This window comes from Peromyscus leucopus, chromosome 5 (genome assembly GCF_004664715.2).
Source record: "Peromyscus leucopus breed LL Stock chromosome 5, UCI_PerLeu_2.1, whole genome shotgun sequence".
In the NCBI taxonomy this organism is placed as follows: domain Eukaryota; kingdom Metazoa; phylum Chordata; class Mammalia; order Rodentia; family Cricetidae; genus Peromyscus; species Peromyscus leucopus.
The window spans coordinates 2,759,650-2,781,444 of NC_051067.1; the positions used below are offsets into that span (position 1 = coordinate 2,759,650).

Consider the following 21,795-nt stretch of genomic DNA (forward strand, 5'->3'; position numbering starts at 1 on the left):
CTCCATTTCCTCTTCAGAAAGAGCAGGCCACCAAGAGATAACAGTCAAGCAGGACAAAACAATATGGAGTAAGACAAGGCAACAGCCCTCATATTGAGGCTGGACAAGGCGGCCCAATAGGAGGAAAAGAGTCCCCCAAACAGGCAAAAGACTCAGAAACACACTTGCTCCCACTCATAGCAGTCCCACAAAACACCAATCTAACAGATACAGCATGTCCTCTGAGGACCTGGTGCCGACCCACGCGGGCGCTTGCTTGCTGCATCAGTCTCTGCGAGCTCATGTAAGCACTGCTTAGTTGATTCAGTGGGCCATGTTCTCCTGGTGACTTAGGTTTTTAAGTTCTGGGTTGTAGTAGTTAATGGCTACTATTATTTACCTGTGTTTTCTTCTACCTAAAAAATTCTTAAGTTCTCTTTATCTAACATTTTAACATTGAGGTTCATGAAGTGTCTTAACTTAAATCTCAAAACGAACACTGTTTCCATACAGTAAAACCCAGAGAGAGCAACTGAAGAAATTTCCATATTTCTCATTTACCCTTTTCCACTTATTAGCATAACTTTTTAGCAAATGATTTTTATATCATTAATAGGTTTCTAAAGACATAAAAGGTCGAAGCATCCCTGAGCAAAGAGACTAGGCAGGATATCTAACCAGTAGAGACATCATAGGAGACCTTCATCCAGTCATTTCATCCCCTGTCCCACACAAGGGTTTGTCCTTGAACATCCCCTTTCTGTTTCAGGACAGCCTTCCCCTAACTATTCTCTTTTCCTAAAATCTGTTATTTAATTTTGTTTTATGTGTTTGTGCATTTTACCTTCACCATTTATGTGTCTAGTGAGTGCTCAAATGGAGAATAAGAGAGGATTAGATTCCCTGGAACTAGAGTTAAAGATTATTGGGAGCCCCAAGTGTGTCCTGGGAGCTGAACTCGGGTCTTCAGCAAGACCAGCAAATACTCTTAACTGCAGAGCCATCTCCCTAGTCCCTCCCCTGTTTTTTTGGGAGACCCACCTGGATTCAACCCATAAACTGGGGAAGTATCCTAGGGGCTGTATTCCCACCAGGAGACATTAGACTTGAATATGCTGACCCATACTACTCCAGGGTGTTTCTTATTCTAAGTTAAAACCATGGTTAGGCTGAAAAACTATTCAAAATTACCTTTTTTTCTTAAATAACCCACAAAGCACAACAGCGGGGTACTAAATGATCCCAGGCTACCTTCCTCTAAAAGGAACCTTTGCATATATCCCCTATAGTCCACTGTGACAACACAAACTCCATCCTCCAGGACAGGATAAAATCAGATTTCTGTAAATGCCTGGAGTGATAGGGCCTGGGACCCAATTCTGTCACCAATACAACCGGTCATAAAGATATTAGGATTGTTGGGTGGAGCTTCCTAGCCAGAGATTGGGGATTTAAAGACTGAATGTTGTACAGCTGGGCTAGATTCTAGATTCCCCAGGAACCGCTGAAGAGCTGAGTCAGTGGAGTACACAAGTACAGCATTGGACATCTCAGGTGAGGCCCTGACTCTGCCAAAGTAGACTGGGACCTAGAGTAGAGCCCTGGAGAGACTCCCTGGAGAATGAGGCAAACCCAATAGGAATGAGAAAACTTTGCATTCAGGAGCCTTGGTAGAGAAGCAGAGGATAATGATGGAGGGTCGAAAGAGCCAACCAGGCCCTTCAGGCATCCAACTTTGTGCTAGATCCCTATGAGTGTAAGTCTGAGCCTGGTCACAGGGAGGGTCTGTTGGTCCCCTGAACAGTGGCAGCCATGCCCAGTGCTTCCCATTTCAGTTAGGATCACCTTTTCCCATATCAATACAAGTTAAAACCTCAGGTCTCTTCTGACCTGTACAAAAGGAATACCAAGCAGCATGCCCCTAACCTGGTGTCTTCTGGGGGAGTTGAATGGAAGACTGGAAAGTCTTGAGCTGACCATGCTGAGATTGCTCTCCTCTTCGCTGCACTCCTGCTGGTGGCTCTGGTTTCTAGTGGCATGACCTTGTGAACCCTTTCCTTTTTGAGGCAATAGCAGAGACTCAGGAGGCACAGTGACAACTGTGTGTCAGAGGGATGAGTCGGTGTTGTCTTTCTTATGTTCTCTTAGCTCTTGTAGTTCCCTTACTCTGTACAAATCCTAGGCGTACTCTGCCTTATGTCCTTAGTTACAGCTTTAACTTTTGGAATCATGGGGTATGTGAACATCTGTCTGATAACTGAAGCTCACACTACTTACTGTTTCTGTCCCTAGAGCCATGAACAGCCACTCATGTTGGTGGCCTAACAAATACCTCCATATGTTTTCTTCAGACAAACCACATTCTTAGCTTTTTCCATGTTGCTTAGATAAATACTTGGAATAGTTCAAAATCTTGATCCACTCTTGGTACCTTAATTTCTAGTAAAGAAAGAAAAATTTTAGTAACTTTGAAATACGTAGACTGGGATTTCTCTGGTTTTCCTCTAGGTACTTGAGACATGACTCCCACTGTCTTCCTAGTCATCCTGTGCTTGGGAGTGGCCTCAGCTGCTGAATCCCCTGATCCTACTCTGGATGCTGAAGAGCAAGAGCCGAAGATAAAAAATGAGAAGCTGGTTGGTAACATGGGAACTGTTCAAAGGGATCTCAGAAGGAATAGTCCTGGCTGTTAGGAGTACATAGGCATGAAAGAGGTCATAGTGGCCATCCATCACCAAGGAATTGCTGAAAGTTGTATACTATGAACACAAGATGGTCTGCATTGTGGACATGCAGGGTGTGGAGAATGGCTGGCTGTAGTGTCCTGAGATCCCTCTCCATGGCTCCTCTTTATCTGTCTCAGCAAGTCCACTTGGTCAGCTTGTATGTGGAGTTAATATGAAGGAAATACTGCTATTTCTGTTATTTCTAGGATGAAGAAGGATTCAGAAGAGGGATGTGGGAGGAGTTTATGAAGAAGGTTGAACTCTACAATAAGGAAAATGGCCAGGAGGACAAGGATGACTTCAACATAGAAATGAATGCCTTTGATCACTTGGTGAGTGTGGCTTAGAAGGCCTAACTCTGTGTTTCTTTACATCACATTTTTACAGTTAGTTTGTTGGTTTTCAATGTCTTATTTGCTCTTTCCATAAAGACTGATGATGAATTCGTGAAAATTATTGATAAAGTTTTATACCCAATGCTTGGAGAGAAGGAAAAAACTCAAACACAGCCAGTTGGTGATGTCCCTGAATTTGAGGATTTGGCAGGGAGCAGTGCTGTGACTCCTGTACAGGATCAGGTAAGATGGTGTCACATCCCCCACTCCCAACTACCCACTGGGAAGCCAAGAAGGAACTGAAGTTCTCACTTATGTCAGCTGTGGAACAACACACAGTTCACTGTTGACTAAGTCTTCTGTTCTGCAGATTGTGGCTAGAGTTGATATTTGTTTGTAGGTGACAACCGGATTGTGGTTGAAGTTGATACTTGATTGTAGGTGACAACGATTTCTTCTTGCTCAGGGTAGATGTACTGCTTGTTGGGCTTTAAACATGGCTGGTGACCCTGAAGGGCAGGTGTTCCATGGGATGTATTGTGACAAAGCCACCTTGTTGCATTCCTTCTAATTAATGCAACATGTTCTTTGCTTCCAGCCAGAGTAACATGGATGACAACATAAAGTTAGCCAAGGAGTGAAGCAATCACTGTGCCTTTGTCTCAGAGGCTTCTACCCCAAGATGTGAGATGCCTGATGATGAAAAAGAAGGTCTGTACTAGAGGAAGGGGAGCAGAAGCAGCAAGGGGCCTCCCCATCACAGGATCCAACACTCAAATCATTAAGAGGAACATTGTTGTGAGAACTCCAGGCATGCTCACACTAAAACAAACAAACAAAAAACAAACAAACAAAAACTTACATACACTTCAACCTATGCTCTTAACTCCTATATATTAATGATTCTCAGAATGATTTTTAGATTAAACTTTAAAATAAAGAATATACAAAGCTATGTCTTTAAAAATAAAGATTTATTTAAAATGCAATATTCTGGTTTCTTTCTATTTTTGTGGAAGTGACTTTTTATGTGGTTAACACGTAATTCTGCTTGAAGATATACTCACTGTGGGATGGTATTCTGGGAGGAAGTATGAGTGAGTCTTTTCATTAAGGAGTCAGTATTCCATCCTTGATTAAGCTTTGTTTAGAGGGTTTTACACGCCCTCTATTGGCAATGATCTGAAAGTCTATTTGAAAATTTCTGGAATTCAATGATTTTAATTCACATGAATTTGACAAGTGAAAATTGTTTGTATTCAGTGCAAAGAGATGGCCCCTCATTCTGTTCAACTGCACTGCACCTGTACTGTGAACTTCTTTTATGTTTTAAATATATTAAAAGATTTTATTCATCCTCAAATTGAGGACAACTCAAATGACATCAGTGGGTGAATGGATAGTAAAACTGAAAATCTTACAAGTAAGACATGCTCAGCAGAACAAAAAAGCAACCACTAGTGCACAGGGCAGGGAGTCTCAGGAGCATCATGCTGAGGTAAAAAGCCAGGACAAATTCCAAACAGTTGTTGCAGCTGTGATTTTAAAGATTACACTCTGATCTAAACTCTTTTTACTTTTTAACAATGCATATATTTCCTGAAAATTATGCACCAATAATAGTAACTTAAATTTGTTTTTCTATAACTTTTATTTTTTGAGATTAAAATTACATAATTTCTCCATTCCCTTCTTTCCTTACCAATACTCCCATATGCCTCTTATGCCTTTTCCTGCTCTCTTCCAATTCATAGCCTCTTTTTTCCACTAAAAAATTGTTACATATATTCCAAATTACATAAAAACAACCTGCTCAGTGTATATAATGCTAATTGTATATATGTTTATAGGTCTGACCTTTTGGTATTGGATAACCAATTGTTGGGCTCTTCCCTGGAAAGTGCTCTCTCTTTTTTTAAAATTTAATTTAATTTTATTTTACAATACAATTCAGTTCTACATATCAGCCACGGATTCCCTTGTTCTCCCCCATCCCGCCCCATCCCCCTCCCCCCCAGGCCCTCTGAATAGGTGAGACAGTCCATTGGCTTGATCTGTTTGGGAGGCATCCAGGCAGTGAGACCGGGTCCTGTGCTCATTGCATGAGTTGGCTGTTTGAAACCTGGAGCTTATGCAGGATCGCTCGGCTCGGTCTGGGAGAAGGGGACTGGACCTGCCTGGACTGAGTCTACCAGGTTGATCTCAGTCCTTGGGGGAAGCTTTGCCCTGGAGAATACTCTTATTTTCAGCATTCCTACATTGCTAGGAATACATACTTTTACTATGTATACTAATAAATATACAATCATTAAAATGATACTAATAAATAGTATTTATAATTAAATTATTATCAAGTATTTATGAAACATAGCAGAATTCTTGCTGTTTATTGGGCAGAAAGAAGGTGTTCCATGACTCACAAGTCTTGAGTTTCCCTTAGTCTGTGCTTTAGGTCAGATTAGAAATACAGAAAAGGTTTTCAAGATCTGTAAAGAATTGTGTTGGATTTTGATGGGGGTTGCAATGAATCTGTAAATTGCTTTTGGTAGGATGACCATTTTCAATATATAAATCTTACTGATCCATGAGCATGGGGGATCATTGCATCTTCTGATATCTTCTTAAATTTCTTCTCAATGATTGATGATTTTGATATCTTGCCATCTATTCTCTTTGGGCATTATTTCTTCCTTTTGTTCTAGATCTTTCAGACATGCTATTTAGTTGCTAGTGTGAGATCTCTCAAATATTTTTATGTGAGTACTTAGTGCCATGAACTTTTCTCTTAGGACCACCTTCATTGTATCCCATAACTTTGTGTATGTTATGTACTCATTTTCATTTAAATCTGAGAAAGTTTTGATTTATTTATTGATGTCTGTCTTGATCCATTTTTATTCAGTAGTGAGTTGTTCAGTGTCCATGAGTTTGTAAGATTTCTGTTGTTGTTAATATTCAGCCTTAATCTGTGATTGTCAGAAAGAATAAAGGGTGTTATTTCAATTTTTTTTTTGTATATTTGTTGAGACTTGCTTTGTGCCCAAGTATATGGTTGATTTTGGAGAAAGTTCCATGAGTGGCTGAGAGAAGGTAGCAGACAATGCTAACCAAAGATTATACCTTGAACACATTGCCAAAAGTCAGGAACACTGCAAACATGAAGTGTTTTCTTTCATTATGATTGTAATATTGAAATGAACTCTATTGCTACTATCTGTGTATACCAATTTTCTGCTTAAAGTTTCATCCAATTTGACTTGGAGAGAGCATATGCATATTTTAGGAAAGTATCCATCTATCCATCCAATTCTGCTTTTAACAAACATCCAAAACTCTTCAAATCTCAATTATTAGACACCAAGTATTCAATAAAATTCTGGGGAACATCAAAGGAACATGGCCATACATCACATGTAGGAATTTATATTTCCTGTAGTTTCTCAGCCAAACAACTGTATTGTTTTCCAATTGTTGTTACATCTGCTTTGTGATCATATACACAGCTGTGCTAGTCAGAGTAATGCAGTCCACACAGCAGTTTCCTCCTGTCCAGTCAGGACCTGTAGGCCCACCAAGTCCTGTGCGCATGAGGCATCTATTTTTTGGTTTGAGCAACTCCAATATTTTTTTTCTAAAGCTGTGAAGCCCTGAGCTGAGATATTGATGGTCAGGCTGAATGACAAGTTTCTCTAATTTCTCAGTTTTCTTCTGATTATTTGATCCACTCTGAAGATGCTTCTATCTGTCATAGGCTGAGACACTAATGGTTGGTCTGAGGGACATGTACTTCTGACACCTCAATTTCCTGCTGGTTATTTCATCCTCTCTGAAGATGTTCTTGTCTGCCATAGGTTGAGTTGCAGACAAGGCAGCCACAGACAGGTACACATTGCTTGATTCTACAAATGTGTTGTCAGCAGCACCTTCACAGTTCTTAGGCTATCATATGATCTCCATACAGGTGCAGAATCTGGGGTAGGACTGTGCGATCTACCATCTGTCCTCAATGGGCTCATCCTATGACAATTCTGTTGTTTCTGAAGATTGTTAACTATACAAAACAGAGAACATTCCATGAATCTTAAGATTCTCAGAAGAGCCACATTCTGTATGACACAGCTTTGGCCTGGGGTCTGGTTAGTGTCTAGAATTATGTTTTTTTGCCTGGGATGCCTGACTCACTAGTCAAGCTACCTATGACTCTACTCTGTGGGTCAGGCTGAGGCTTTAGGGAAAAGATGGAGACACAGGCTGCTCTGCTCCTGCACCACTAGACTCCTTTGTAAATATTTCTCAGGAGGCCCTGGACAGTACACTCCTGGATTCTACCTTTCGGTAGCCACAGCATTCCAGGTGGGAGCAGAGACAAACATGGTACACAGGCCCTGGATCCTGCCTAGTCATGCTCCAGAAACATCCCCATAGCTTTTCTCTGTTTACCTGGGACTTCTCTTCTTTCTCTAGATTTCTCTTCTTTCTCTAGATTTTATTTTGTCCCCTCCCCCACACCATGGGGTTTTGTTTTTTTAAGATAATAATATAATTACATCATTGCTATTTTCCCTCTCTTCCCTAAAAGCTCTCTCATTTACCTTTCCACATTTACCACTTCTGATTCTTCTTTAAACATTGATGGGGCGGGGGATGTCTTTCTGTATGCTGTGAAAATATGTTGCTCTGATTGGTTGATAAATAAAGCCATTTGGCCTATGGCGAGGCAGCTTAGAGGCAGGCAGAAATCCAAACAGACAGGAAGAGAAAGGAGAGGCAAAGCAGATGCCAGCTGCCACTACTGAAGGAAGAACACACCAGCAGACTAGTAAGCCACAGTCATGTGGTAACTTACAGATTAATAGAAATTGGTTAATTTAAGATACAAGAGCTAGCTAGTAGGAAGCTTGAGCCATAGGCCATGGCCATGCAATTTGTAATTGATATAAGCCTCTGTGTGTTTACTTGGGTCTGAATAGTTGCTGGACCAGGTGAGATACAAGGATTTTATAAGTGGCTGTGGGAACTTGGTGCCAGGTGAGACCAGGAAAACTTCTAGCTAAAAAATGCTGGTCTTTATTTCATTAATTGTTACTACATGCATATATTCACATACATATATATTCCTAACTATAACTTAGTCAGTATACATAACATTACTTCTTTGCAGGTTTTCAGGGCTGACCAGTTGGTATCAAATAATTCCTTGTTCCCTAGGTTTTTGTGACCTCATTAGTGCTGTCCTACTGCTTGAGAATGGTCTCAGCTGCTCCACCACATGGTTCCAGTTTGAATGTTGAATGGGAGGAATGGAAGATAAATTTTAAAAAGTCCTACAGCCCGGTTGGTAGCATGGTCACTGTCCAGAGAAAGAATGGCCCTTGCTATTTGGAGTCTGTAGGCATAAACATGACCACAGAGGCCAGCCATCATTGAAGACTTGGTTAAGACATGCACTATGAAGCAAGGTGGCCAGCCTTGCTGATCCTCTGGGTGTGGAGAATGGCAGGCTGTAGCATCCTGAGATCCCTCTCCATGGCTCCTCTTGACTTGTAACTCCACTCCACTTGTATGTGGGGTTAAAATGAAGGAAATACTTTCTCTTATATGTATCAGGATGAAGAAAGATACAGGAGAGCAGTGTGGGAGGAGAAGAAGAAGATGATGAAGGAGCACAACTAGAATATCAGCAGGGCAAGACCAGCTTCTACATGGGCCTGAATGAATTTGGTAACATGGTGACTGAGATATGGATTGTTAACACTATGCTTCTTCTCTGTACATCTTTCTGGTATCTGTTGGTTTTCATTGTTTTATTTGCTTTTAATAAAGACCTGTGAAGAATTCAGGTAAATTTGCTGTGGAAACATAGTATGGACAGAAGAAGAACTGGATTGTAATATACATGAGTATAAGAATTTGACAAGGGACAGCAATGTAACACCTAAGAAGGATCAGGTATACACTGTCACATTTCTACACTCAACTGCCCACTGGGAAGCCAAGAAGGAACTGAAGCTGCCACTTAAGTCATCTTTGTAACAACACACATTCACTGTTTGACTAAGTGTTCTGCTCTGTGAACTGTGGCTAGAGTTGATATTGGTTGTCAACCAATTTTTCTTGCTCAGGGTAAATATACTTGTTGAGTTTTAAACATGGCTGGTACCCTTGTAGGACAGATGTTGCAGTGGAAGTATTGTGACAAAGACACCTTGCTGCATTCTTTCTGATTAATGCAATGTATGTGTTCTTTCCAGCCAGAGTAATAGTTCTGGAAGGAATGGCAACGTTATTTTAACCTCACAATAAAGCAATGTACCATTGCCTCAGGAACCCTCTGCCTCAAGAGGTGACCTGTGTGATGGGGACAGAGCTGGACAAGGGGGAAAACAGAAGAATAAACAGCAGGGGACTTCTCCATTACAGCGGCTAGCTTGTGCTGTGTGGAATCCAACCCTGAAATTATTTAAGATACACACTGTGATACGAAATCTGAAGCATGATTACACTATGAACACACAATAAGATTTAATCTGTGCTCTCAATTCCTTTATATTATTAATTCTCACAAGGATCGTTAAATTTGCTTTAATAAAAAAGAATATAAACCACAGTGTCTCAAAATTAAAGCTTCACTTTAAATGTATTATGATTTCTTTCTGGTTTTGTTTCAGTAAGATTTTATTTTGTTAAAAAACTTCTGCTTGAAGGTATACCTGGCTGTGGGAAGGTGTTCTAGGAGAAGGAGTGTCAGTTCTTTCATTATAGAGTCTGTTTCCTGTCCTTGTTTGAGCTCTGTTTCCTGGGCTTCAGGTGCCCACTTTCAGGAATGATCTGAAAGTCGACAAGGAATTTTCTGGGATTCCAGCTTGTTAATTCACATGGATTGACCAAGTATAATTGGTGACTGAAAAGCTAATCAGGGGAGAGATGGCACCCTCTGTCCCAGAGTCCTGATCCTGTACCATGGATCTCATTTTATATGATCATATCAGTGATCTGCACTAGCTGTGCTGTGACCACACAGAAGCCATCTAAAGGATGAGGTCTGAGTGACAGGAGTGTAGTCTATGCTCAAGTGACCCTTTCATAAACAATCAGAGCCCAGTCATGCAAAAAGGTACATGGTTGTCTGATGCTGCAATTGCATTCAGTTTAACCACAAAAGTCATCAATGTTTAAGAAGGATTCAAATCTCAAAAAGACTGAAGGAAGTCCATTAACTGTGACTACCTGTGAAATTAACACAGTAACAGTGCCTTACTGACTTTGAACAGACAAATGCACAGAGTTTAAATTTCCAACCCAAAATGAATGATGAAGACACAACAAGGAATAACAAGTCTGGAGCAAGACAATAACCAATCAGGAAAAGCACCAGATCCTGAATTCTGTGGATGATACAGACAGCCTACTGTCTCACCTATGATCCCAGTAGGACATGTAGACTCTTTCTTAGACTGCCTCTTAAAATATGTTTTGCTTTCTTTGGTGGATATTCCATGGCTCTGTTCTCACCACCTTCAGTGAACTCCACTGAGAGTTAGATTTTACTTTCAAAGTTCCATGAGGGGCCTGTCAGTGCCTGCTTGCCGATGCTCTGACCTGAGAACAAGTGCCTCTCCTCAGTGTCTCTCAGAATCCATGTCTCACCAAGTTTTGGAATTTTCATGATTATAAAACCAGTTGTTCACAAATTGCACCACATGGTTTTCTGACACCTTTGGGTAAAGCTTGGCACTTTTGGATGTTAAATGCATAACTTTCTGTGCACTGATACTGGGGACTCAATTCCCTAGGGAGTAGTTTTCCAGAATACTCTAAAGTTTCTACAATCAATCCACCCTGACTCTCTCTTTGTTACAGACAAGTATTTGAGTCTGTAGTGGAGTCCCTTTCATTTCTATCTTAAGTCTCAACAATGACCCTTACAAACACACATGTATAGTTCCAAGAAAGCAAAGCATTTATAAGATACGAAATAGTCAAGGGTTTGTAGAAGCATTAGAAGGTAGACTAGAAGTGTCCAGTCATGTCTCTCCTGCTGCCTCATCACCAGCTAGGGGAAACCTGTGAGGCTGTGGGATGTAGTTCACACTCAAACCACAGCAGTAACAGCTGCACACTGCGATAGCTTCTCTCTGAGATTGAACATTATCAACCGGGACTGACCTCAGGTACATAGAACAGACATTGTTTATGTATGATATATGTATAGTATATAACTGAATTATATGCATAGCTGTTCATGCTGACTTCCCAAAGCTGTATACAGGTCAGTCCACCCTGTTTTTCTTGTGGTGCCACTTGCATCCCAGAACACCATGAGAGAGTACATCTCCAGACATAGATATCAGCCCCTATACCTTTGCACACAAAATCTTGCACTCTAGGCTGGATCCCACCTACTGCCCAGCTCTGTGTCCTATATATCTGCAGGGTATTTAACAACCTGTTTTTACTTTCCTATCCTTAGATTAAATGTATTCACCATCAACAAAGCCCTTTCTTGGTCTCCTAAATATATGATGCCTTTCTTCTATTTCAGTGTCCCCCTTCTCATTTAATGACCTACCTCTGCCACTCTGCCACACACATATCATATCAACTGCTAATAATGATACTTTATCTTCTTCTATTATATATATAAAATCTCCTTCGTTTCCCTTAGTTCTAATACTGCTCTAGCTACAACTTCAAGTTCTCTATTTAACAGATATAGATTGGATAACCTTGACTTGTTCCTGATTTTAGTGGAACTGATTTGAGTTTTTCTCCATTTAATTTGATGTTGGCTATAAGCTTGTTCAATATCACCTTTATTATGTTTAGGTATGTCCCTTGTATCCTGATCTCTCCAAGACTTATATGATAAAGGGATGTTTGATTTGGTCAAAGGCTTTTTCTACATCTAATGAAAAGATCATGTGGTGATTTTTCTTTCAGTTTGTTTATATGGTAGATTACATTGACAAATTTTCATATTTTGAATCATCCTATCATCTATGAAGTAAGTCTACTTGATCATGGTGGATGATCTCTTTGATGTCTCTTCTATTCAGTTTGTGAATATTTTATTATTTTTAATCTATGTTCATAAGGGAAATTGCTGTATAATCTCTTTCTTTTTTGAGTCTATATGGTTTTGGTGCCAGGTTGACTGTGACCTCAGAAAATGAATTTGGCAGTGTCTTTCTGTTTCTATTTTGTAGAATAATTGGGGAATATTGGTATTGGGTCTGTTTTGAAAGTCTGGTAGAATTCTGCATTAAAACTGTCTGAGCCTGGGCTTTTTTTGATTGGGAAAAGTTTAATGACTACCTCTATTTCCTTAGACGATATAGGTCTATTTAAATTGTTTGTCTGATCTTGATTTAACTTTGGTAAGTGGTGTCTATCAAGAAATTTATCCAATTCTTTTAGACTTTACAATTTTGTGAAGTGCATTTTTTGAAATATGACCTAATAACCTTTTAGTTTACCTTGGTATCTGTTGTTATGCCTCCTTTCATTTCTGATTTTATTAATTTGGATATTCTCTCTGCCTTTTAATTAGATTGCATAAGGGTTTGTCTGTCTTTTAGATTTTCTCAGAGAGCCACCTCTTTGTTTCATTGATTTTTTATATTGTTCTCTTCATTTCTATTCTATTGATTTCAGCCCTCACTTTGAGGAGTATTCTGCTGCATACTCCTCCTGGGTGCATTTCCTTCTTTTTGCTGTAGAGCTTTGGGTGTGCTGTTAAGTCACTATTATGAAAGCCCTGTGATTTCTTTATGAAGGAACTTGGTGCTATGAACTTTCCTCAGCACCACTTCCATTGTGTCCCATAAGTTTGGGTATGTGGTGTATTCATTGCATTGAATTCTTAGGTGTCTTTATTTTCCATCTTTATGACCCAGAAATCATTAAGTATAAAATTGTTCAGTTTCCAAGAGTTTATAGGCTTTTTGTTGTTGTTGGAATCCAGGAATCCAGCTTTAATCCACTGTGGTCTGATGGGAAGCAAAGGCTTATTTCAATTTGCTTATATCCATATAAACTACCTTTGTGACCCAGTATGTGCTCAGTTTTGGAGAAAGAAGTGTGAGGTGCTGAAAAGAAGGTATATTCTTTTGTGTTTTGGTGAAATGTTCTGTAAATATCTGTTTGGTTCATTTCATTCACAATATCTGTTAACTCCATTATTTCTCTTGTTCAGTTTATGTTTGGGTGACCTGTCCATGGGGAAAGTGGGATATTGAAGTCTTCCATGACCAATGTGTGAGGATCAATGTGTGATTTAAGCTTTAGTAATGTTTCTTTTACAAATGTGGGTGTCCTTGCATTTGGGGCATAGATGTTGAGAACTGAGATGGTCTCGTGGTGGATTATTCCTTTGATGAGTATGAAATGTCCTTCTCCCTCTCTTTTGATTAATTTTTGGTCTGATTTATATTTTATGATATATATTAGAATAGCAATACAAATTTCCTTCTTGGATCCATTTGCTTGGAAAAGCTTTTTCCAACCCTTTACTTTTAGGTAATGTCTATCTTTGATGTTGAGGTATTCTTGTATGCAGCAGAAGGATGGATCTTGTTTTCAAAAGCATTCTGTTAAGTCTGTGTGTGTGTGTGTGTGTGTGTGTGTGTGTGTGTGTGTGTGTGTGTGTTTAATTGGGGAATGGTGCCCATTAATATTGAGAGATATAAATGACCAATGATTGTTAGTTTCTGTTATTTTGCTGTAGGTAATGGTGGTAGTGTGTGTGTGTGTGTGTGTGTGTGTGTGTGTGTGTGTGTGTGTGTGTCCCTTCTTTGGGTTTGCTGCAGTTAAGGATTATTTATTGCCTGCATTTTCATGGTGGAGTTAACCTTCTTGAATTAGTTTTTCCTGTTAAAGGTACCTTCTATAGGGCTACATTTGTGGATATTATTTAAATTAGATTTTATTGTAGGATATCTTGTTTCCTCTATCTATGGTGATTGAAAGTTTCACTGGGTATAGTACTTTGGGTTGGCGTCTTTGGTCTCTAGAGTCTGTAGCACATCTGAACAGGCCCTCTGGCCTTTAGAGTCTCCATTGAGATGTCAGATGTAATTCTAAGAGCTTTGCCTTTATTTGTTACATGGCCTTTCCCTCTTGCAGCTTTTACTATTCATTCTTTGTTCTGTGTGTTTAGCGTTTTTGATTATTATGTGTCAAGGGAACTTTCTTTTCTGGTCCAATCTATTTGGTGTTCTGTAAGCTTCTTGTACCTTTATAGGCATGTCTTTCTCTAGATTAGGAAATTTTTCTTCTATTATTTTGTTAAAAATGTTTTCTGGGATTTGAGCTGGGAATCGTCCTTGTCTTCTATTCATACTATTCTTAGACTTGACCTTTGCATAGTGTCCCAGATTTCCTGAATGTTTTCTGTCAGGAATTTTCTAGATTTAACATTTTTTTTAACCAATGTATCTATTTCTTCTATTCTATCAGATCTTCAGTGCGTGAGATTTGCTTTTCCATCTCTTATATTCTGTTGGCGATGCTTGTGTCTGTAGTTCCTGTTTGCTTGTGTTGACTTTCCATTCCAGAATTCCCTCAGTTTGTGTTTCCTTTATTGCTTTTATTTTCATTTCCATGTCTTGAACAGTTTTATCTTTTTTCTTCAACTGTTTGTCTGGTTTTCTTGACATTCTTTAAGGAATTTATTGATTTTCTCCAATTTTTTATTCTCTTTTGTAGCACAAATCTTAAAAGGTCTTATTAATAAAAATAAACCTGGACCAGATAATGTGGTGAACACTGGAAGATCAGAGAGACAGAACAAGCCACAGTCATCTCACCTTGCTGATTCCTTAGCTGATCCTGTTTCCTCAGAGTGGATGCCTCTCAGGTGAACTGTGCTGCTCAAAAGCCTAAAAGCTTAACCAGGCTCTAGTTCCTGGTCCTCACGCCTTAAATACCTTTCTGCTTCCTCCCATCACTTCCTGGGATTAAAGGCTCTTGTTACCATGCCTGGCTGCTTCCAGTATGGCTTTGAACTCACAGAGATCCAAATGGAACTCTGCCTCTGGAATGCTAGGATTAAAGTCATGTGTGCCACCATTTTCTGGCCTCTATATCTAGTGGCTGTTCTGTTCTCTGACCCCAGATAAGTATATTAGGGTGCACATTATTTTGGAGAACATAATATCACACACTCTTTTCATAAATTTCTTTAGGGATTTATTCATTTCATCTTTAAGGACCTCTAACATCATCATGTAGTTGAGTTTAAGGTCATTTTCTTGTACTTCAGAATATTCTGTATCAGAATATTCAGGCCTTACTGTAGTGGAATGGCTGGGCTTTGATGGTCACATGTTACACTGGCTTGTTGTAGGATATTTTGTTTTTGTTCTGAAGTATAAAGCTTGTTTGGAGATCAAAGGGTGGAGCTAGCCACTAGTTAACCACAGAGGCTTGACAGTGGTGGCACATAACCTTTAATCCCAGCACTTGAGAGAAGGAAGCAGGAAGATCAGTAGTTCAAGGCCACCTTGAGCTACAGGAGAGTTGAACCAATCTAAAAGAGAAACACAGCCAGGTGGTAGTGTTGCATGTCTTAATTCCAGCACTGCATAGGTGGAGACAGGAATATAAGGTGGTGGTGACAGGATCTTGGGCCCTTTCAGTCTGAGGATTTGTGGAGGTAGGAAGTCCATACTGGCTGCTGGTCACTTTTCAGATCTTTCAGCTTTTGCCCTAATATCTGACTCTGGGTTTGTATTTAATAAGACTAAGTAAGATTGGACTTCGGTGGCTGTTCTTGATAATGTTCCTACACTGAAGTTTAGGCATCTGGATTTGACATGATTATAGGTTTAGGTGCTGATTTGGAGGTTTGTCTTTGTTGTGTGTGTATTTTCTTTATTAGTTTCTGTTCCTCTCTGTTATTCTGGCTGGATTGGCCTGTGGTTGAGTTGAGGTTTCCTGCCCAAGTTGGAGGTTGAACTTTTGATGGCCTGCTAGACCTATTGCAGCAGGGGGTGGCTGCCCACATTGGGGGCTGAAGTTTTGGCAATATATGTGGCCTCTGCTCTGATCAGGGGTTCTCTGGAACTCAGGATGCTGGCTGGTTTCAGGTAAGGTAGGATGCTTCTGCCCAGATTTCAGGGAGGTGACCTGGCCTGGGGTACAGGGCCCCAGCCTGGCACATGCCTTTAATCCCAGGACTCAGGAGGCAAAGGCAAGTAGAACTCTGTAAGTCAAGATCAGTCTGGTCTACAGAACTAGTTCTAGGACAATCAGAACTATATAAAGAAACCCTGTCTCAAAAATTAAACAAGCAACAGAACAAGAAGGAGGAGGAGGAGAACAAGAACAAGAAGAACAGGAAGAACAAGAAAAAGGTCGTCGTCGTCATCCACTGTTCACTATGGTGATATTGTGTCCCCCAATATATTGTGCACCATAATAAATTATCCACGGTCAGAGAACAGAACAGCCAATAGATAGATATAGAGGCCAGAAAATGGTGGCACACACACCTTTAATCCTAGCATTCTGGAGGCAAAGATCCATCTAGAACTCTGTGAGTTCAAAGCCACACTGGAAACAGCCAGGCATGGTGACACATGCCTTTAATCCCAGGAAGTGATGGCAGAAAGCAGAAAGGTATATATGGTGTGAGGACCAGGAACTAGAGCCTTAAGCTTTTAGGCTTTTGAGCAGCAGTTCAGGTAAGATCCATTCAGATGAGGACTCAGAGGCTTTCAGTCTGAAGAAACAGGATCGGCTGAGAAGTTGGTGAGGTGAGGTTAGCTGTGGTGTGTTCTGTTTGATCTTTCAGCATTCATCCCAATATCTGGCCTGTAGTGGGTAGCTGTTCCAGCTTTGTCCTGGAAGTACCACCCCCATTGAGGCTTCTGGTAACTGTCACACCTACAAGGTGGGGCCGAGAGGGGAGACCTTAAGACCTGAGATCCATATATGCCAGCTCTCTTGTTCCTGGATCCTGGACACTGGACTCCAAAGAACACCATTGGACTTCACTACACCTTTCCCAGACCCTGTAACCTAACCCTTTCCTTGTAAGTTACCCCACAAAATAAACCTTCCTTTTAACTATGTGGAGTTGCCTTAATACTTCCATCAATACTGGCCCCAAATTTTTTATTAATAAGGCCCTTTAATATTCATGCTACAGTTCACTGCAGCCGTATTGGTTATTTTCCATATAGAAGAACTGCCAAAGTATTTAAATAGCTTTAAACATTCTTTCAACCAAAAAACTCAACAAAAAATGATCATGAAAAATGAAGGGTTCAAAGCCTTTGAAACTTAAATTTCAGGTGCATGTTATTTAATGAACTCACTGCATATTAAAAGCAAAATGGAGTTTTAATTTCTTCTTATAAACAAAACAATATTGGGTCAGTTCTTTACTGTGCTTTTAGGGAGAAGAATGATGTAGACATCTCCGGTTCAGGCCAGCACAATGAGTCTCAATGATGATCTCAGGACTCTGTTATTGACTTGATGTTCTTGACTTGACTTGTTCTTGACATACCCATCTGCAATGTCACCTTTCACACAGTGTCCTAATTGACATATTTTAGAAAAGGAATTTGAAGAGCCTGTCATCCCTCTCTATTCCTATGGTCTCAGGGCTCCACAAAACCTAACAGTGAACCCAGTTTTCTTCCCTCATGCCATCCCTTTGTGTCAGCCTCCAAAACCAGTTGTTCTCTCAACCAAGAAACCCATTTGTCTTGCTGGACTGGGAATCGGCGGTCACACCAGATCTGAACTGACATAAAGAAAAGGCAACAAAAAACAAGGAACAGAACACTCACTCAACAAAGATAAGACTAATTATCAACAACTAGAATCACAAACACATCAACCCCAGATGCCCAGATACAAGCTCAAAGACATAATCATTATCATAAAGGCAATATGTCTATTACTAATGTAGACTCTAAGAAATGTAATGAAGTTGTAGCAAAAGACAGGATTTTAAAATAGTTATTAAGCATAAGATCCTTAAAGAGTATTTATATATCCCTTAGTGAAGTCTGTGAAAAAACACCCAAACAACAAAGAAAAGGTGTGTTGAAATGATTAAAACAAACAAACAAACAAACAAAAATGGTGCGAGTCATGAAAGTAGAAATAAAATCACTAAGGAAAACCCAAAATGAGATAAAACAGGAAACAAAAATTTAGGAAGTCAAACAAAACCCTCAGAGGTAAGTCCCAAGAACAGAGCACAAGACATGGAAGGGAGATTCTCAGACAGTGAAGACAAGGTAGAAGAAATGAACACCTCAGTCAAAGAAAACACCAAATCTAAAAAGATCCAGGCAAAAAACACCCAGGAAATGTGGGAAACTATGAAAAACCAAATCTATGAGTAATAGGATCAGTGGAAGGATGAGAAACCCAAGTCAAAAGCACAGAGAAAGTATTCAACAAAATCTGAAAAGAAAAATTCCCTAACCCAAAGAAGAAGGTACTTATCAAGGTAGAAGAAGCATATAGAACACCAAGAAGACAGAACAAGAAAATAAATCCTCCAAGTCACATAATAAAACATTATACATGCAGATCAAAGGAAGATATTTTAAAAATGCAAAGTAAAAGATCAAGTAACACAAGAAATCAGATCTGTTGGAAAAACACTGGATTTCTCAATGGAATATTCAGAATCCAGAAAGGCCTGGACAAATGTGTAGACTCTACGAAACCATATCACTAAATGATGAAACCAAATATAAATCCAGCTCTACAGAAGGCACTGGTAGAAGAACTTAACTTAACTAGGCTTAAATATGCTGTGGGATGGTCTGTATGTCAAATTACTTTGATTGGTCAATAAATAAAACACTGGTTGGCCAGTGGCTAGGCAGGAAGTATAGGCAGGACTAACAGAGAAGAGAAAGAACAGGAAGGCGGAGGGAGTCACTGCCAGCCACCACCATGACAAGCAGCATGTGAAGACTCCAGTAAGCCACGAGCCATGTGGCAAGGTATAGATTTATAGAAATGGATTAATTTAAGCTGTAAGAACAGTTAGCAAGAAGCCTGCCACGGCCATACAGTTTGTAAGCAATATAAGTCTCTATGTTTACTTGGTTGGGTCTGAACGGCTGTGGGACTGGTGGGTGACAAAGATTTGTCCTGACTGTGGGCAAGGCAGGAAAACTCTAGTTACATAAATACTCACCAACTGTTGGTGTGAAAGGACAGATCTGATTCTATTTACTCCTTTGATCCTGCTGCCAAAAGCCATGTTACAATTATGGCAAAGTTTGAATAAGAGAGCAGCCCTCCAGTATTTTCTCAATAACATTTATGTTTTAAACACAAGTGCAGAACACTAAGCAAAGATTATATCATGACTACATTCCCAAACCCCAACCAAGTACACTGCAAACATGCAGAGATTTCTTTCATTTTGTTTGTAATGTGAATCTCAATTTTGTTCCTATTATCTGTATATTTCAATTTACTGTGCAGACTTCCATCCACTATTGCTGCCTGGGGAGCTAGCCTCCAGCAGCACAGGGCTCAAAGGGAATCCACTGAGTTGATGTTCTATGATTTTTTTTTATCTGGGGGTGTAAGGGAAAATACACTCACAGTCTCTTGATGGTTTCCTTCTTCTCTATTCTTTGTTCTGTGTTCTCTATTATCTTTTCTTATCTCTATCCAGAAATTTCCTTTCTGTCTCTCTTCATGTTTTCCTTCTAACTCTCTTGATGTTTTCCTTTTAACTTTCTCATTCTTGATGCTTTCCTTCTAACTCCTTTGATGTTTTCCTTCAAACTCTATTTTTTCCATTACAACTTATATACTCCAGCAAAATCTTTCAAGCAATATAAAATTTATAATGTGGTTACATTCTGTTTCAAGTGAATGATTACAACGAATACAAGTTTTAAAAAATGTTTTCTATATCCCTTATATGATTCAACAGTTTAGGTGTTAAAGGTGAAAAACAAGTTGTCCTAAGAACCCACATACATTCATACCCAGGCAACTTGTTACAGATTAAGAGTGTAAGCAAGCAAGGTATTTTTCTCAGCCAGTTCTTTTGCTGGCAGGCTGTTTTGCAGATACAAAGAAAGGGCCAATCACTTTATTACTTATCTTGAAACGTAATCTTATAAAGAATCTTAAATCACAAACCTAAACTTTTGTACATGAGAAGCAATCACTCAGCTCTATTTTAAATCTTTTTTTTTTTTTTTTTTTCCGAGACAGGGTTTCTCTGTGTAGCTTTGTGCCTTTCCTGGAAATCACTTGGTAGCCCAGGCTGGCCTCAAACTCACAGAGATGCACCTGGCTCTGCCTCCCAAGTGCTGGGATTAAAGGCGTGCGCCACCACCGCCCGGCTTCTATTTTAAATTTTTAGGGTCCATACCACTCATCAATAGCTTTTTTTATGGAGATTGAGGGCATAAATGAGTACAAGGAATTAATCATCATCTTTGATCACCAACCAATCACACATGGAAAATACATCAGTTATCAATAATTGGGCTGCTTTGTGTTTTGATCCCTAACCTCAAAGCTATTATCAAAATATCTTAACATAATATGAGGTCATTCCAAGGTTTGTTTCAGCTATGTTACACTCTCAAACCTGTGAACACATCTCCCTCCCAACATTAAGATTTAAAGAATTCAAGACAACCTTGCTCCTTGAACTCTATTGTTTTTCTTAATTATTAACCTAAGTCACACTCTATAGGGCTTTTCAATGAAAACTCATGTATTCTAGCTGTGACACTTCTTTTTTTATCCTCTGCAGCCTTTGCTTTATCAGAGGAAGGGGCAACATTTTTATCCTCCTTTACCTATATTAATTTTTCCACTAAACTGACCTCTACAGTAATTATTTACTATATTTATTAAAGACTCTCATTCATCAAATTCGTATTTAAACTACAAAATTATTGGTTCAGTTAAACAGTACAGTTTAAGAGAAAATCACCTTCATAATTATCCACAGGTGAAACTGTTCAGTAAAGTAGCCAGCAGGTAACAGTCCTGCAGGCATGGGCTCCTCCACCTCAGCCACCCACTGGACCCTGGAACCTACAAGACCCACTCAGATGCCTAAACCAAACCCAACATCCTCCCCGGCGAACTACTCCCCACAAAATTAGCAGTCCCTGGAGGCACAATCGCCACCTGCACCAATTGGAAGGAGAGCCCCCTAGAGGCACAAGTACCACCTGCACCCATTGGAAGAAGAGCCCCTAGGGGCACAAGTACACCTCCAAAAATTGGAAGAAGAGCAGTCTCCCTGTAAACAGCCCTTTCCAACAACATCAGCAGATGCTATAGCCACAAGCGCCACTCACACCTGCTGGAAGTAGAGGCACAGGAAAACCTACGCCGGTTGGGAAAAGAGAACCCATAAGCACAGGCATCACCCACACCCTTTGGAAGAACAGACTCTATAGGCACAAGTGAAGCCCACACCAGCCAGAAGAACTGGACAATATGCTGGATCTAAGCCGGGTGGTGGCTCATGCCTTTAATCCCAGCACTTGGGAGGCAGAAGCAGGCGGATCTCTGTGGGTTTGAGGCCAGCCTGGTCTCCAAAGCGAGTTCCAGGAAAGGCGCAAAGCTACACAGAGTAACCCTGTCTCAATATATATGCTGGATCTAGGCACCCAAACCCCCACAAACCTCAACTGGGCCAACTCTACTGGACCTGACAACCAGCCAATCACTAGAACCCCTAGATATTCAGGCCAAAAGACAATTAAGGAAACATATTATAAAAAAGAAAC

General features: G+C 39.9%; 1 protein-coding gene across 1 annotated transcript; it reads left to right on the top strand.

The window, feature by feature from the left end:
• Nucleotides 1-1,448: 1,448 nt before the first annotated feature.
• Nucleotides 1,449-4,029, top strand: LOC114709706 (trophoblast-specific protein alpha-like). The gene is made up of 5 exons (XM_037205662.1): nucleotides 1,449-1,533; nucleotides 2,488-2,615; nucleotides 2,912-3,037; nucleotides 3,137-3,283; nucleotides 3,639-4,029. Exons 2-5 carry the CDS (start codon nucleotides 2,499-2,501, stop codon nucleotides 3,645-3,647), a joined length of 399 nt encoding a protein of 132 aa, XP_037061557.1. The 5' UTR covers nucleotides 1,449-1,533; nucleotides 2,488-2,498; the 3' UTR covers nucleotides 3,648-4,029.
• Nucleotides 4,030-21,795: the final 17,766 nt, after the last annotated feature.

Excerpts from the sequence above, each read along its gene's own strand:
- LOC114709706 (XM_037205662.1), top strand. The coding sequence starts at position 2,499 with ATGACTCCCACTGTCTTCCTAGTCATCCTGTGCTTGGGAGTGGCCTCA. Across the intron at positions 2,616-2,911 it reads AGATAAAAAATGAGAAGCTG|GATGAAGAAGGATTCAGAAG; the intron begins GTTGGTAACATG and ends TGTTATTTCTAG. Across the intron at positions 3,038-3,136 it reads TGAATGCCTTTGATCACTTG|ACTGATGATGAATTCGTGAA; the intron begins GTGAGTGTGGCT and ends CTTTCCATAAAG.